The sequence below is a fragment of the Cynara cardunculus genome, assembly GCF_001531365.2.
Source record: "Cynara cardunculus var. scolymus isolate 2C chromosome LG 7, CcrdV1, whole genome shotgun sequence".
Classification (NCBI taxonomy): Eukaryota; Viridiplantae; Streptophyta; class Magnoliopsida; order Asterales; family Asteraceae; genus Cynara; species Cynara cardunculus.
Window position 1 is genome coordinate 2,506,294 of NC_037534.1, and position 15,186 is coordinate 2,521,479.

The following is a 15,186-nucleotide window of genomic DNA, read 5'->3' on the forward strand; positions in this document are numbered from 1 at the left end:
AAATTAACTATTTAAAAAAAATTTAATTCAACTTTTTGTTATAATTTGATTTACATTTAATAATGAAGTAATTTTTTTATTTAATAATATAAGTATTTATAATTAAGGAATTTTATATATCATTTAAGAATACTTAAAAAATTACGGCAATGGATGGCATATTGTATTTTAATAAAACAAATTGCATGAAAAAGTAGCGTACTTTAATTTGATTCCTATTTTGGGTAACGTATTGTTAAAACTTTCGTTATGGTAGCTAAAATGTAAAGTTTTAAACATTCAAGTAACCCGGGTAACCGGTTAAAGCATTAACCGGTTATCATGTTGATGTGGCGAATGATGTGGTATCTAACTCAGTATTATTTGATGACGTGGTTAGTGACTTGGATTTTTTTTAAATCTAAAATTAGTGTTTTTTAAATCTAAAATTAGTCTTCAACCGGTACACAGATACTTAAATGTTTAAAATTTTACATCGTAGATATCAAAATAAAAGTTTTGAAAGTACATTATCTAAAATATGAATCAAGTTAAAATACGTTACTTTTTCATGTAATTTACCCATTTTAAAAAAGATGGGTTTTAACAAAATAAAAATGTTTTATATATTCCGAATAGTTTATATTTCCTCATATTCCAATGCTGTCCAGCAATAAATTACGATCTAAAGAAATAATATTAAATAAAATTAATATTTAAAAAAAATATTTTTAAAGCTTCTCCTTAATTCTAGGAAAAAATTATTAAACAAATAAAGCTAAATATTATTGATAAATTCTTTTTGGATGAATGGATATTAAATATTTTCAGTAAAAAAATAAATTAAAAAACGAGTGGTTTACATCCAGGCATTGGGAATGAGTCGACGACTTCAATCCTTATATTCATCTTGTCTTACGTGAACTCAACCTTGTATATATAATGGGTATGTGGGAGGGGGGGGGAGGAGAGGATGAGGAGTGCGATACTCTTCATCGTCTCCATCCCCATCCCATTTTAGTAGGGAATCGGGAATACTGTCATGTATCGGGACGATGGACCCGGTTCCGGACGTATCTGAACCCATTCCTATTTATATTTAGTTTTAGTAAAAAAACTAATTGTAGTTACAAAATATTTATTTATATATTACATTTAAAAATATGAATATTTAATGCATATTTAACAAAAAAATATTTATAAAAAGTCAAAAAGTTAAAAGAAAATCACTTTTGTCTTCGACAATATTTTATATTTTAAAATATTACATATTAAAATATTTAATATCCCAACAAACTTTCAAACAAATAAAGGAAACAATAAATTACAAATTTAGTCCTTGTGGTTACACATAAATTTTTGTTTACATCCTCCAAACGAAATAATTACAACTATGGTTTCATTTTTGGAGAATGTAAACAAAAATGAAACCATAATGGGATGGTTAAAATTTTATCTGGGTTTTTGTCAGTTTATCATTACTTGCTTTATACAACTGTACTAATGACATTTTGAGCTGTACAAATAAAAAGTTATTAAATAAACAACTAAAATGACTAAAATGCCCCTCAAACGAGAGGCACATGAAGATTTAACGACCACAGATTTAACGAAGTTGATCTGAAAGACCAAATCCATTATAAAAATGATACCATAAAAACCTCAATTGCAATTATCTTATTTGAAGGACCCATTCATAAATTCTATATAACCACACACATAATATTTATTATTTATTCAGGAGGAAAATAATTCCCAACCAAATCATTGCAATAAATTTCCGTTGTAGTAACGGACAAAAAATAAAAAATAAAAACTAAAAAAGGTTTTAAAAAATAAAAAAAAAAACTAAAAAAGTTTAAAAAAAAATTGTATGAAAAAATAACGTAACTTAACTTGATTTCTATTTTGAGTAACGTACTTTCGAAACTTTCATTTTGGTACATGATATTTAAAGTTTTAAACATTCGAGCACCCGGATCACTAGTTGAAGCATTAACCCGTTATCATGTTGATGTGACGAATGATGTGGTATTCAGCTCAGTATTATTTGCTGACGTAACTAGTGACATTAATTTTTTTAATTTAAAATTAGTCTTCAACCTGTTACCTGGATACTTAAATGTTTAAAACTTTACATCTTAGATACAAAAATTAAAATTCTGAAAATACGTTATCCAAAATAAAAATCAATTTAAAGTACGTTATTTTTTCATGCAATTTATATGCTCTAAAGTGAAAATTGATATTGAAGTATCACTTGAAAATCAATTTTTTTAATAAAAAAAATCAATAAATTTATTATTTTGTGTATTAGAAAAATGTTGTTGTACCTACTTTATATCACCTTAGATTTCAAAATACTTATTGTAATTACAGAAATTAGGTATATTCAATTTTATGTGCATATTGGTTTTTTTTAGGTACAAGACATTTACTTAAATTATATAAATAAATAAAAAATATTATATTACAAAATATAATACTTTTTAAATTAAAAATGAATTACTTCTTATTTTTCAAAGCTAAATTATTATAAATATAATTTATATTTTAACTAAACAAATTATATGAAAAACGAGGATGTATTATTTTTGATTTGATACGTGTATCGATAGAGGTGATTTTATCTACAAACTCAATCATTAATACAAACCATACAAACTGGTCTCAACTGTTTATATAGTCTAATGAATATCTGATTCAATAGATATATCAAATGTTTCATGATATAAAACGTTGATTATAATAAATGAATTTTGATAATCTTTTGTAAGTATTCAAATCATAATGTGAGACAAGCATGTTTTCAATGAGACACGTGAGACATGATTTTTACACTTGAAACTTCATAGCAAAACACTGTGAAGGTAACCTTCTCCATGTTTTTGCTGTGAAGATTCGACTTTTTTTTACCTTTACAACATTTTATTTTTGAAATTTCAAGTGTAAAAATCGTATCTCACGAAAACAACATTGTCTCACGTGAACCCAACCCTATATGTGTGTGTATATGCATTTATTGTATATTATAAAACATTTGACAAAAACCCTTAAAAACTATATTTTATACATGAAGTACTGCTTATTGATGTATATTACTGAAATTTCAAGATTATAAGTAAATTATACATAAGTACAATATATTAAGCTCCATATTGGAATTCGTATAACTAACTGTAGATAAATATAATCAAATACAAGATAAAGTTCTCATTTTAAATATATATATAAAATATAATTAGAATAATTATTGAGTTCTAACAAAATACTTAGTTATAATCTTTATAAAAAAATATATTATTAAACCACAAACAAATTACTTCGTCATTAAACCTAAATTAAATTATAATAAAAAATTAAATTAAATAAATTACACAAAAAATAAGAACTTTTATATCTTTTTCATTTTTATGATATCTTCAAATTTATATTTAAAAAAAAACATTGCTGTTACTTAAAACCACATAAACCCATATTATAATATCGACAAAGATAAAAAAAATAAAAGAAAACATTAAAATCGAGATATATCTCGCTACATTGTGCGGATAACCTTTTAATATATATTAAACAAAACTAACCGATAAACTCTATATTCTTTCTAAACATAATTAAGAGGGTATTTGGAATTGTTTATTTGAAACAACTTATTATTTTCTACAAAAGCACTTATCAATTTATTATAAGTCATAAAGATTTAACTTCTTAAAAAACTTCTTATTATCGGTTTGGCACCGGTATAAGTTGTTTATCCAAACACTTAAAAGTGCTTATTGGTGTCACACCGAAATAAGTCAATAAGTTGTTTTTATAAGCAATCCCAAACACCCCCTAAAATTTTAATCAAAGAAATTTTATAAAAAATACAAATTTATATTCTTTTTAATTTGATATATTTAATGAAATAATTTTTTAAAATTTAAATCACAAATATATTCACATTTAAATACATTAAAAAATATATAAAATGTTACAAAATAAACATAAAAATTTCTAAAAATAAACGTACGAAACATTAAAATATTAATTTTGAAAATGCGAATCAAATTAAAGTAAAGATTTTGAAGATGCCAAAATTAAATATTGTAGTTTTTATTATTATTAAATAAAAAAAATAAAATATAAAAATAAAATAAAATAAAAATAAAGAAGCATCACCTATCAATTAGCAGTTGCAAGCAAAAGGCTACTACTGCGCCTTCTCTCAAACTTCCACAGCGAAGCCCACACCTCTCTCTTTCTCCGCCATTGTTGAACCACTTTTTCTTCATAAATTAACCCTTTTTCCGTCTTCCTTGATTCACTGAACTCAAAAAAGCATCAAAAAATGGGGATTTGTTTGTCAACCAAATCGCCACCAAGGAGAAACCACTCGAAACGTGTAATGAATCAATCAACTACATCAATCAACAGCAATTCAAGCCATCGATCGTCTCGGTTTCGATCTTCATCTGGTAAGAAGGAGAAATTCGATGATGCTATTATTCGTGAACATGCAATCGCCGCCGCTCTCTTTTTTCAGCAACACCAGCAGCAAAATGGCGGTGTTTTGCCTTTTGATCGATCGACTTCTCTCCGGCATCCTCCTGGTGCTGCAAATTCTAAGCGCCTCCAAGGTCTTCCTCGGAGCTCTAGTACTAGGCATCGATCGGTTACTGATCCCCTGGTTCCTCCTCAACAGCTCCTTAATCAGGTATAGTTGTTGTCTCTGATTACGCGTTTTAGTCAATTATATGAAAATGATGCTTCGTTTGATTTTAATTCATAGATATTATCATTGCTCGATCATTATTGTGGAATTTAGGGAAAATTATCAAAAATTGATGCAATGGCCAAAACATGCAGATCACTGATGCTAATCAATTTTTTACTTCATTTATTCGATTGATCTTATAAATGTATGGATAGGTCAGAGGTTTTGGGGCGAATATGTGGTGGTTTTCTAATACCTGTTAATCGGCTTTTGTGATTTTTGACATTGGGACGCTGCACAGCTTACTATGCTTTTCACGTTTTAGTCGTTCTGTTCATAATAGTCTTCAAACAATATATCTGGTGTCAATGAGATTTGTGGTAGCGCAAAAGACCGTCTCTATAAGATCCGACATCGGTTTGGCGAGTGGAACAAAGGTTGTCTTGTAAAGAATCTATGAGAAGGTCTCTCTTAAATAACCAGTAAAGGGTTAACGAAGGACAAGAACCTTGTGGTGCTGCAAGGCATGATGGGTTTTTTCTGGTTTCATCAGGAAATAGGAGCCAGGATCAGCAAACCAGAATTGAAATGATAATTTCTTGAAATCGGTGATCCCAGGCCTTGCCCAGACTAACCCCATGGCAAGTTATGACTAATCGCTTTGCCCACAACCCCGTGGTAAATCTCCCATTGGCCACAAGTGCACATGTATATGCAAAAAGTGTGTGTAAACTATATGTGATGCTGAAATTTGTTTTCGAATCATGTAACATATTTGTGATGATTTGGTTGCTTTTATGTCGAGATTTGAAAACTTAAAACACTATTTACTGAAGTATTCCCGGACCTCTGACCTACTTTCTGTTCACCAGGATGTGAATCTTGATGAATTGGAGACCAATCATATTGTCCTCGTCCACGGAGGTGGTTTTGGAGCCTGGTGTTGGTACAAAACGATTGCGCTTTTAGAAGAATGTAAATTCAGAGTTACGGCGATTGATTTAACTGGTTCTGGAATTGATTTGTTTGACACTAATAGCATCAAAAGTCTTTCACAGTACGTGACACCACTCACGGATTTCCTTGAAAAGCTTGCAAATGGAGAGAAGGTTGATTTCTTATCTATTCATGTCTACAGTCTTTTAGGCCATGTTTGGAAACCATATTGAGCTTATTGAAAAAGACCCGTTTGAGCGGCCATAAACTATCTTATAGGCTAGTTTATGCTAACTTTTTGTAACGCTACTTGAAGTAACGTTCAATAAGCCCCATGGGATTTTTTCCACTTTTTTCTAATTATTCCCCTTATATGTTTTCAATTAATCTTTCAATATTGTCTTCTAGCTTATCAACTAGTTCTTACCAAACACTACTAGTTATCAGTTTGCTCGGCCAACAACTAGCTTGTCAGGTAGTGTTGCCCAACTTAGCCTTATATTGCTGCTTTTTTGAGAATGAAGTGAAAGTAGATCGTACAATGGGCATCTTGGCTTAGATGTGGGCCTAAATATTTTCTTGAAGTTATGAGATTGAAAAGTAAAGAAGGCATTGAAAATAAGCCATGATTGTAGCTCTCTTTGGGGATAGGAAGTTCAGACTAGGCTGATTAGCTATTTAAAACATCAAAATGGATCCGCAAATTTAACCACAAAGGGGGGTTAGAGTGATGGATAAAGACAAGGGGATGATTGAGTTCGAATCCTGCCATCCACATATGCGCTTGTGGTCACTGGGAGATTTGCCTCTATGGGCAAAGCCTACAATCATGACTTGCCATGGGATCAGTCTCGACGAAGCCTGGGATCACCCATTTCCAAGAAATAGATCCGCAAATGAGCTGAATGTAGGACCATTTGAAGGTACTTGATGCATTCAAAAATTTCCCTCGGTTGAAGATGCAACTTTTGTTAGATTTAGCTTCCATATTGGAGCAAATTTTCTTTGTTCCATCGGAGATGGGAAATAACCACGGGTTGTTTGGTTAGTTTTTTATTAAGTCCTGTATGGATGAAGTTGTCTATATAGATTGGAAAAGTTTTTGTTTGAGATGGTTTTTTCATAGATGGAAGGAGTGTTTTTCTAATTAGGAGAGGCATGTTTGGAAAAAAAAACTTGCTTTCTGCATAAATCTTCCCCTACAAACTTATTGAATAAGGCACTTTCTATGCCATTAAGCCACTTCCAAGCAGTTATGTATAACTGATTGAATGAGTTGTGAGTCCCATGAGTCCCATTAAGCTCAATAAGTTGATAGGTTCGGTGGAGGCCTCAAGGAAATCTAGTTAGCATCTGCAATTCACATTCCAATTATATTTTCCGTCTTCAAAATCATTCCCGTTCTCTATTCATGCAGGTGATTTTGGTAGGCCATGACTTTGGCGGTGCATGCATATCATATGCAATGGAGCTATTTCCATCTAAAATTGCGAAAGCTATCTTTATTGCTGCTTCTATGTTGAAAACTGGACAAAGTACTCTCGATATGTTCTCCCAAAAGGTTTGGCCCTCGATCCATAATTATTCTACCATTTTATCTCCATCTTCCAATCCATAGGGGATTAAGATGTGTGAAACTATGTGAAACTTGGCTTAAATTTAAGTTGGAAGCCTTACAAGTATGTTCCATAATAAAAAGGTTAAACTTAGCTTATTGAGTGATCATGAGCAACTTTGAGCTTATTGAAAAATGTCCGTTTGATCAGCCATAAGCCAGTTTATAAGCTAACTTTTTGTAAAACTACTTGAAGTAACGTTTCGATAAGCTCTATGGATTTTTTTCCACTTCTTTCCAATTATGCCTCTTATATATTTCCAATTAATCTTTCAACATCATCGTCTAGCTTATATGTTAGTTTTTATTAAGTAGGGGTTGTTTGGTTGGTTTTCCATTAAATCCTGTATGGATAAAGTTTTTTGTGTGGATTAATCTCTTTGTATAAATAGTGAAGTTTTATTTGGGAGGGGTTTTCCATTGATGGAAGGAGCGTGTTTTTTAATTGGGAGGGACATGTTTGGAAAAAACTTGACTTTCTGCATAAAGCTTCCCCTTAAAGCTTATTGAATAAGCCACTTTCTATATCATTAACACACTACGTAACATTCATGTAGTATAGCTGACCTAATAGGTTGTGAGTCCCATCTCATTAAGCTGTAAACAAATAGGCCCTAAATTCTTTTTGGAACAACCAACAAACTAATACATTGATGTCCCGGGAGTATAAATTATATTATTAACAAAGTATAAATTATGTTGCAGGAAAATACAAACGAGCTCATGCGGCAAGCTCAAAAGTTCCTCTACGGAAATGGGAATAATTTGCCTCCAACTGCAATAGATCTCGACAAAATGCTCTTGAAGGACCTATTATTCAATCACAGTCCCGCCAAGGTACGACCCACTGTTGATCCTCTATCAACTTCAAGCTTTCTAGTATCGACTTCATATCAATGCATAAACTAGTTCACAATGGTATCAAGTTAAAACGAGCAACCTTGGATAGTTTAGTGCATATACTGATAAATCTAACGGAATATATATGCTCTTAGGGTGCGTTTGGTACACTGAACATGTTAGAACATAATAGGAATCACTGCTCCACATTAGTGAGGATTTTATATGGAACATACAAGAGCATAATGGAACGGGCGTGTTCCACCCCCACCCCATGGAACAAGGCGGAAAATATTACTAATATAACCTCAAAATAAACATAATACTCGTTCTAAAACATCAAATATGGTTCCCACTTTATATTTTCTTTATTTTCTAAATTTTATTTATTATATTTTATGTTCGTTTTCGTGAGGAATCCCCTGTGACGCAATCCAACGAAGTTGCTACTGATTTATTTTTTCCACCTCTGTGGTCCTAGCCTTATTTTTCTTACCCTGAGCCTTCCTCCTAGAATATGTGAATTCAGTTGGTGGGGGCATGCCATAATATAGAAAATCTATTATAATAAAAATTATAAATTATATACACTTTTTATTTTAGTGTCATTTTGTTTGTTTTGACGAAATTTTTCTAACGATATATTTTGTTATAAAAGTATTTATTTTATTATAACTTAATAAATTACATAAATTAATCAAAATATATAAAAGATAACAATTCATTTAGGTGACTTTTGGTTCGTAAAATGTTTTTGGATGCAATGAAATATGTGAAAGAAATTTAACTTTAAAAGAATTGGAATGAATTATGAATGTTGTCATGTTTGACCAATTGTTTGCTTGACATAATTGGAATGAAATCTATTAAAGGAATTGAAATATGTCTGTTTGATTTACATAATGGAGTTTTGGAATTAGATTGAAATTCTGGTAAATGGCTAAAATACTCTTTTTGTTAAATTTAACTTTTTTAAAACTAAAATTGCTTTAATAAAGTAATTATTAATTACTTTAATTTTCTTAAAACTAAAAATACTTTAATTTTTTAAACTAAAAATACGTTAATGTAATTGGAATATGTTTTGATTTACAGAATGTAGCTTTGGAATTAAATTGAAATTCTGGTAAATGACTAAAATACTATTTTTGATAAATTTAACCTTTTTAAACTAAAAATGCTTTAATAAAGTACTTATTAATTACTTTAATTTTCTTAAAACTAAAAATACTTTAATTTTTTAGACTAAAAATACTTTAATGTGTAAAACAATATAAAATACACAACCCATGTACAATCATAAACCAAATGGCGTTACTAAATTGACATTAAAATTGTTCCAAAATTTATCAAACATGTTCAAAATACTTACATGTCACCTTCATTAAACAATCCTACATATGACACAAAACTACCAAAGCATGTTCAAATACATGCTCCAAATAGTTCTAAAAAAAGAGCTAAACCATCAAGCACAATCATTCTTGTAAAAGATACCTCACAAACTCTTTTCGAGCTTCTCCTTCATAATTTCAAAAACTTAACACGGATTCGAGTTCACGTGTTATTTTTCAGAGTGCTGCAAACTTTTCCAATGAAGTAAGATTCATTTTAGAAAATTCAGAACCAACCACAAAAGTATTTTGATGTAAAGGTTTGAAATGGGAATTTCAAATCTTAGAACACCATTTTGGATTTTGACAAAATTTCGGAAAAAGTGGTACTTCAAAAAGTCCTTAGGCGGCTATTTTTACTATTTTCCAAGAAGTTGGCTAATTGGTGATTAAAACCCCTCCGTAGAAGGCTATTTTAGTGAACAAGGGGTTATTATTACTTTTTTTTTTCTTCCAATTAAGCCCCTTTGAGTTTAGTTGTCTGTATGAGGGACGGAAGACCGATGAGGAGGGAGGCAAACATAGACAATTGGATTATTTCTGGGGTATTTAGGGTATTAATTAGTTTTTGGCCGACGGCCGCTTGATAGAAACAAGTGAAGAGTCTTGGCTTATTCCATATAGCCATTTTGGCGTAATGGTTTAATGATTAAGCCGTAAAGAAACAATCATGTATAACTGAGCCAATAAGCCTCTCAAATTAAGTTGTAAGTAAACATCCCCTAAGCCTGATAAAACACAGTTGATTCATCCTTCGAATCGTCAATCTTTTTGGCATGTCTTATGATACCACATTCGTTTCTTTGTTGCAGGATGTTGCGTTAGCTTCCGTCTCAATGAGACCAATTCCATTTCCACCTGTTCTCGAGAAGCTCTCTATTTCCGACTCAAACTATGGGTCGGTCAGACGGTTCTACATAGAAACTCCAGATGACAACGCCATTCCCGTCACTCTACAAGAGAGCATGATAAATGAAAGCCCGCCTGAAAAAGTTTTCCGCCTCAAAGGTTCCGATCACTCCCCTTTCTTCTCAAAGCCTCAGGCCCTACATAAGTTACTAGTCGAAATCACAAAAATCACATAAAATTTGCTCCATAAATCACCCTTCCCGTACATGGTCAAGCGAAACAGCACATACTCCCTTCAATGAACTTTCATCTTAGATATTTACAGTTGGTAGGTAGGTAGTGTGGGAGTTCCAGATCGGCTAGACACAATATTTTTCTCTCATTTATATATGTTGAAACCTCTTTGCTCTCTAACTGTGTTCTCAATACCTTTTTTAAGGAAAAGGAAAAAAGGGAGGGAAAGAAATGGAAAATAAAAAAACCCGTGTGTTCTCTTTAACTTTTATGACAAAAATACCCTTCATTCCGCATCCTATAAAAAATACGAATAAAAGAACTTTCTTCCCTTTCCATTTCTTTCTTTTCTTTTTTTCCCAAATTCGAGAAATGCTCTTTTTTCTGTCCCCGGAGGATAATATCAACCACTTGACGTCCATCCGATGCATCCGCTATGGTTATTTCGTAGGATAGGTAAGTATTCAAAGGGGGTTTATACATTTTAACATGGTATCAGAGTCCTTTTACCGAGAGAGAAAATCGAGGTTCCTATATATATATTTGATGGTTCGTGTCTCGTGAATTTGGGGCTTCAACGGGTAGCATGATTTTGAGCAGCTGTGTACATGCTGCATGTTCGATTCAGATTTCTTTCGTGAATTGTAAAAGGAACGGGGGCAATGACTACCTGTAATAAAGCACACAGGCTAATACGCCATACGACGAAGTGAGATACGACAACTCTTTTTGAAAGTCATAGTAATAAGGACCGTAGTTTAAGGAGAGGAACGCTCGATGCGCCCCATCGCCTTCCAATAAATCTGAATGACTGATAAGGAGTTGCTACAAAAATGAGCAGTTTTGGAGGTAATATTCACAGGTTTACATTCTTGGTATCATGTAATAAAGAGATGATGAATCAGATGTTTTAGATTTTAGAAAGCTGGTAGTATGTATCTTCATGTAAATGCTGAATCATAATTGGAATCCAACCGCATTAGGTGTCGTTTACTAAATGTTTGCGGATAAGTGCTTATTGGGTGAGTGTTACCTTACAGAGAATCTTAATATGTAGAGGCATAACAAACTAAAAGGTCGTTGACCGAACGCTTGTTGGCAAGAGCATCACCCTCATTTACCTTATCGGGTAACGTTCTTTGTAATCAAAACAGATTGTTGGTATGCCTCTTAAATTTGGTAAGCGCTTACCGGGTAAGACTCTTGGTCCTTGCTATGCCTCTTACTGGGCAAGATTTTCGGTCTATACCATGCACAATCGGTAAGATCATTGATATTGGTAAACACTTACCTGGGAAGTGTTTAGTAAATTGCTTCTAAGAATCTTAGCGGTTATAAGTGAGGGAAAAGACCCTTACCCAGTTAACACTTACCGGATAAGATTACCAACAACTCATTACTATCTTTTTATTGGACAAAATGGTAAAAACCATGTCTTATTAGCTTCTTAACACTCTCTTATTTCTCTAAAACCAATATAAAATTTTGGAACACTAAAAAACTAGAGAAATATAAGAAACTCGAGCTTTATGACTTGTACCATCAATGACACATTTAATGGCTGAGAAGACGTACAAGTTTTAATAGCAAAAAACATGGGTATTATTAACAAAATAACGACATCTTAAAAAATAAGACATTATTTTAGTAAGCATTTATGTTTTTTTGTATCTGTTGATAACAGTTTCTTAATAATTAATACAGTTAATGCTCGATAGCAAGTTTTAACAACTCAAAATCGTTTTCTTTTTGCCCGACATGATGTCATATTTGTAGGTCCATCGTGTTGAATACAAGGTATATTATATCTAGTCGACCTACAAGTATAAATAGTATAAAGGCGATTTTAAATGAACCCCTTCATTCGATGTTTAAACCCTTCTTTACTAATTTTGTCATGAACTCGGTTTTCTTTTTTATACTATCAAATGCTTCGTTTTTGACCCAGAAAGAGATTCAAATAAACCATAAGGGTGGTGTCTGATTGGTTTGAACTTGGGCTCCAAAGGTTAAAATTGTCTAAAGGCCTCAGGTTTAAATCCAAGGAGGATTAAAAATCCCACTGTGGTCACATAGGTTCAAATACGGTGACTCTGAGCTACATTTGCAGGTGGTCGTCCTGGAATTAGTCAGCTCGCATAACAGGTTCCGGGTTGGATATCCAGGTTAATTAAAAAAAGGAGATTCAAATAGCAATGTCGATAAATATACTTGTCTTATTAAAAAGATCTGGTTAGATTGATTGACTTATATTTTAATAGAATCCACTAGCTACGATACTTTAATGACAGAAGAAGACGATATTTTTTCACTTTAATGTTAACTGAGTCACGAAACTTGAAGAAGATATCACTAAAACCATCAAATTTTAAAAATTGATTATTTTGATCAGAAGATGTAATAGCGATGAAGTTAAATGATTTTTATAACAGTCTTCGAAGTTAAATAAGTTATATAATGATTTTCAAATATTACTGGGTTTAGTAAGAAACAGGTTTATATTTACATCACGGCAATGTCGTGTTCGTGAGACCAAGGGCTTTTCGTGACGAAATTACAGTACATATCAATTACAGTATGATATTTATAAAAATGATATTTTTTTTTTCTATTTTGAAGAATCTGTTAGAGATTTTTTTAATGATTTCAGCGAAAATAAATACAAGGCCTTGATTGTTTTTTTTATAAAAAAACTTTTATCAGCTTCTTAATCGGTCATTACCAAATCAAACCTCACGTCTCACAATTAATGTATTTTAATAGGATTTACATGTATTAAATATCGTTTATGACATATTTTCGTTTAAATAAAATAATAATTATATGATTTAGATGTAAAATTCGTAACGACGATGAATAAATATGTGAAATTGTATAAATTTATTTATAAATTTAACACTATAATTTTTTAATGGATAAAATAGACAAATTAAACAAATTCATACGTTTATCAATTTATAAAAACAAACAATCTTATTGATTTAGATTTCAAACTTTAACACCTCTTATAAATCATAAATAAATAAGATTTCAGATTTTAGCCGCCGTTAAAAAAACAAACGCGAACTAAATATTTTGTAGCTATATATATATGAGACCGTTGAAATTTTAAATTCAAATTCAAAATGGAAGGGTATTAATATCCTAAACAACTTACCATTTCATTCAACCGCATGTAAATTTAGCAAATTCCCCATCCATTCTCACATTTAAACTCATTCATTTCCTTCTCCAATTCCTTGAATCTCGACTGCTTCCATCTTCCTGCAATCGCAACTTGTTTGATTCGATCTACACGAATTCAAGGTATGTATGTTAAATTATCTTCGGTGTTCGTAATTTCTTCAATTATTTTTTTCCAGATTTTGTTGTTTATCCAGAGGATGATCTGTGATCTCAATTGACGTAGAAAGCATTCGTCTTAGATCCATACGTTTATCTGTTTAATTTCGTCATATTATATACTTTTTCCGATTTTGTTGTTTTTGCGGAATCTGCTGTCTGAATTTCTTTATAGCATATGCTTTTTCCAGATTTCGCTGTTCATCTAGATGAATGCTTGTAATCTGCTGTTTAATTTCTTCATATCATTTATGTTTTTGAGATTTTGTCTTTGTGATGAACAGTTGTACTCTAAATCGATGTAGGACTGCATTAAAATTTAGATCTACTATTTGATCTGTCTAATTTCTTCGTTTTAGTTAATTTCGTCAAATTTTTTCTAATTTTGACGAAGAGATCATAGTCTAGATGCTGACTAGTGGATCGATTCCTTTGATCTATCAAGGAAATGACGAATGGAATTGAAATAAAATCTCAAAACACATAGTTGACATCGAATTGGAACTTAGAATTGGATTAAATACATGTACTTTACGACTAAATACTTCCTACTGATGTGTTATATTCATTTGTACAATTTGAAAATGATGCGAGGGATATCAGAGAATGGGCCGAGGTGAAAGCTGTGGCGGTGGCCAGAGTTCTTTAGGCTACTTGTTCGGGAACGGAGAAGGTGATGGCAACGCTCCACCACCGCCTGAAAACCCAAGCGATGATGCAACCACTGAGCCTTCTAAGACAGAACCTTCTGATAATAATAACAGCACTGAAACCGATCAGCCTTCTGAAAAGCCTCCTTCTGAATCTGTTAATAAAATCAACCAGAATCCAGATCATGATAGCACAACAAACAATTACCACAGGGCAGATGGACAGAACTGTGGCAATTTCATCACAGTATGATCATTTACAATTTTCAAATTATTTTAATCTCCGAAAAACCCTCTATCTATCTGATTCTCTGATCTCAGTTATGTTTGTGTATGATCTGTTTCAGAATCGGCCTTCAACCAAGGTCCATGCTGCTCCTGGTGGCAGTTCTTCCCTTGGTTACCTCTTTAGCGATGAGAAGAAATGATGGCCTTGCTTTTGTGCATGTGAGGTACGACCCCTACTCGATCGCTTGTCCACAACTAGTTAAAGATGCTATCGAATCCGAATTACAGTTTATTTGCTGTCAAAATCATGTACCTTTTCATGCCTTGTAACTTGCAAGCTAGTATACCAATGATCTCTATGCAAGAATTGCTGCACATTTGAAGCAGTGTTTATAAATAATTATTGCTTAACAGAACTTCAAA

At 31.9% G+C, this 15,186-nt stretch overlaps 2 protein-coding genes across 2 annotated transcripts; both read left to right on the plus strand.

Annotated features, from left to right (window-relative positions):
- The first annotated feature begins 4,192 nt into the window (after positions 1–4,192).
- On the plus strand, positions 4,193–11,536 carry LOC112515498 (putative methylesterase 11, chloroplastic). The gene is made up of 5 exons (XM_025122357.1): positions 4,193–4,675; positions 5,548–5,784; positions 7,029–7,172; positions 7,932–8,063; positions 10,273–11,536. Exons 1-5 carry the CDS (start codon positions 4,310–4,312, stop codon positions 10,543–10,545), a joined length of 1,152 nt encoding a protein of 383 aa, XP_024978125.1. The 5' UTR covers positions 4,193–4,309; the 3' UTR covers positions 10,546–11,536.
- Positions 11,537–13,717: 2,181 nt separating this feature from the next.
- LOC112515822 (protein SPIRAL1-like 3) lies at positions 13,718–15,186 on the plus strand. The gene is made up of 3 exons (XM_025122759.1): positions 13,718–13,849; positions 14,489–14,782; positions 14,883–15,186. Exons 2-3 carry the CDS (start codon positions 14,492–14,494, stop codon positions 14,961–14,963), a joined length of 372 nt encoding a protein of 123 aa, XP_024978527.1. The 5' UTR covers positions 13,718–13,849; positions 14,489–14,491; the 3' UTR covers positions 14,964–15,186.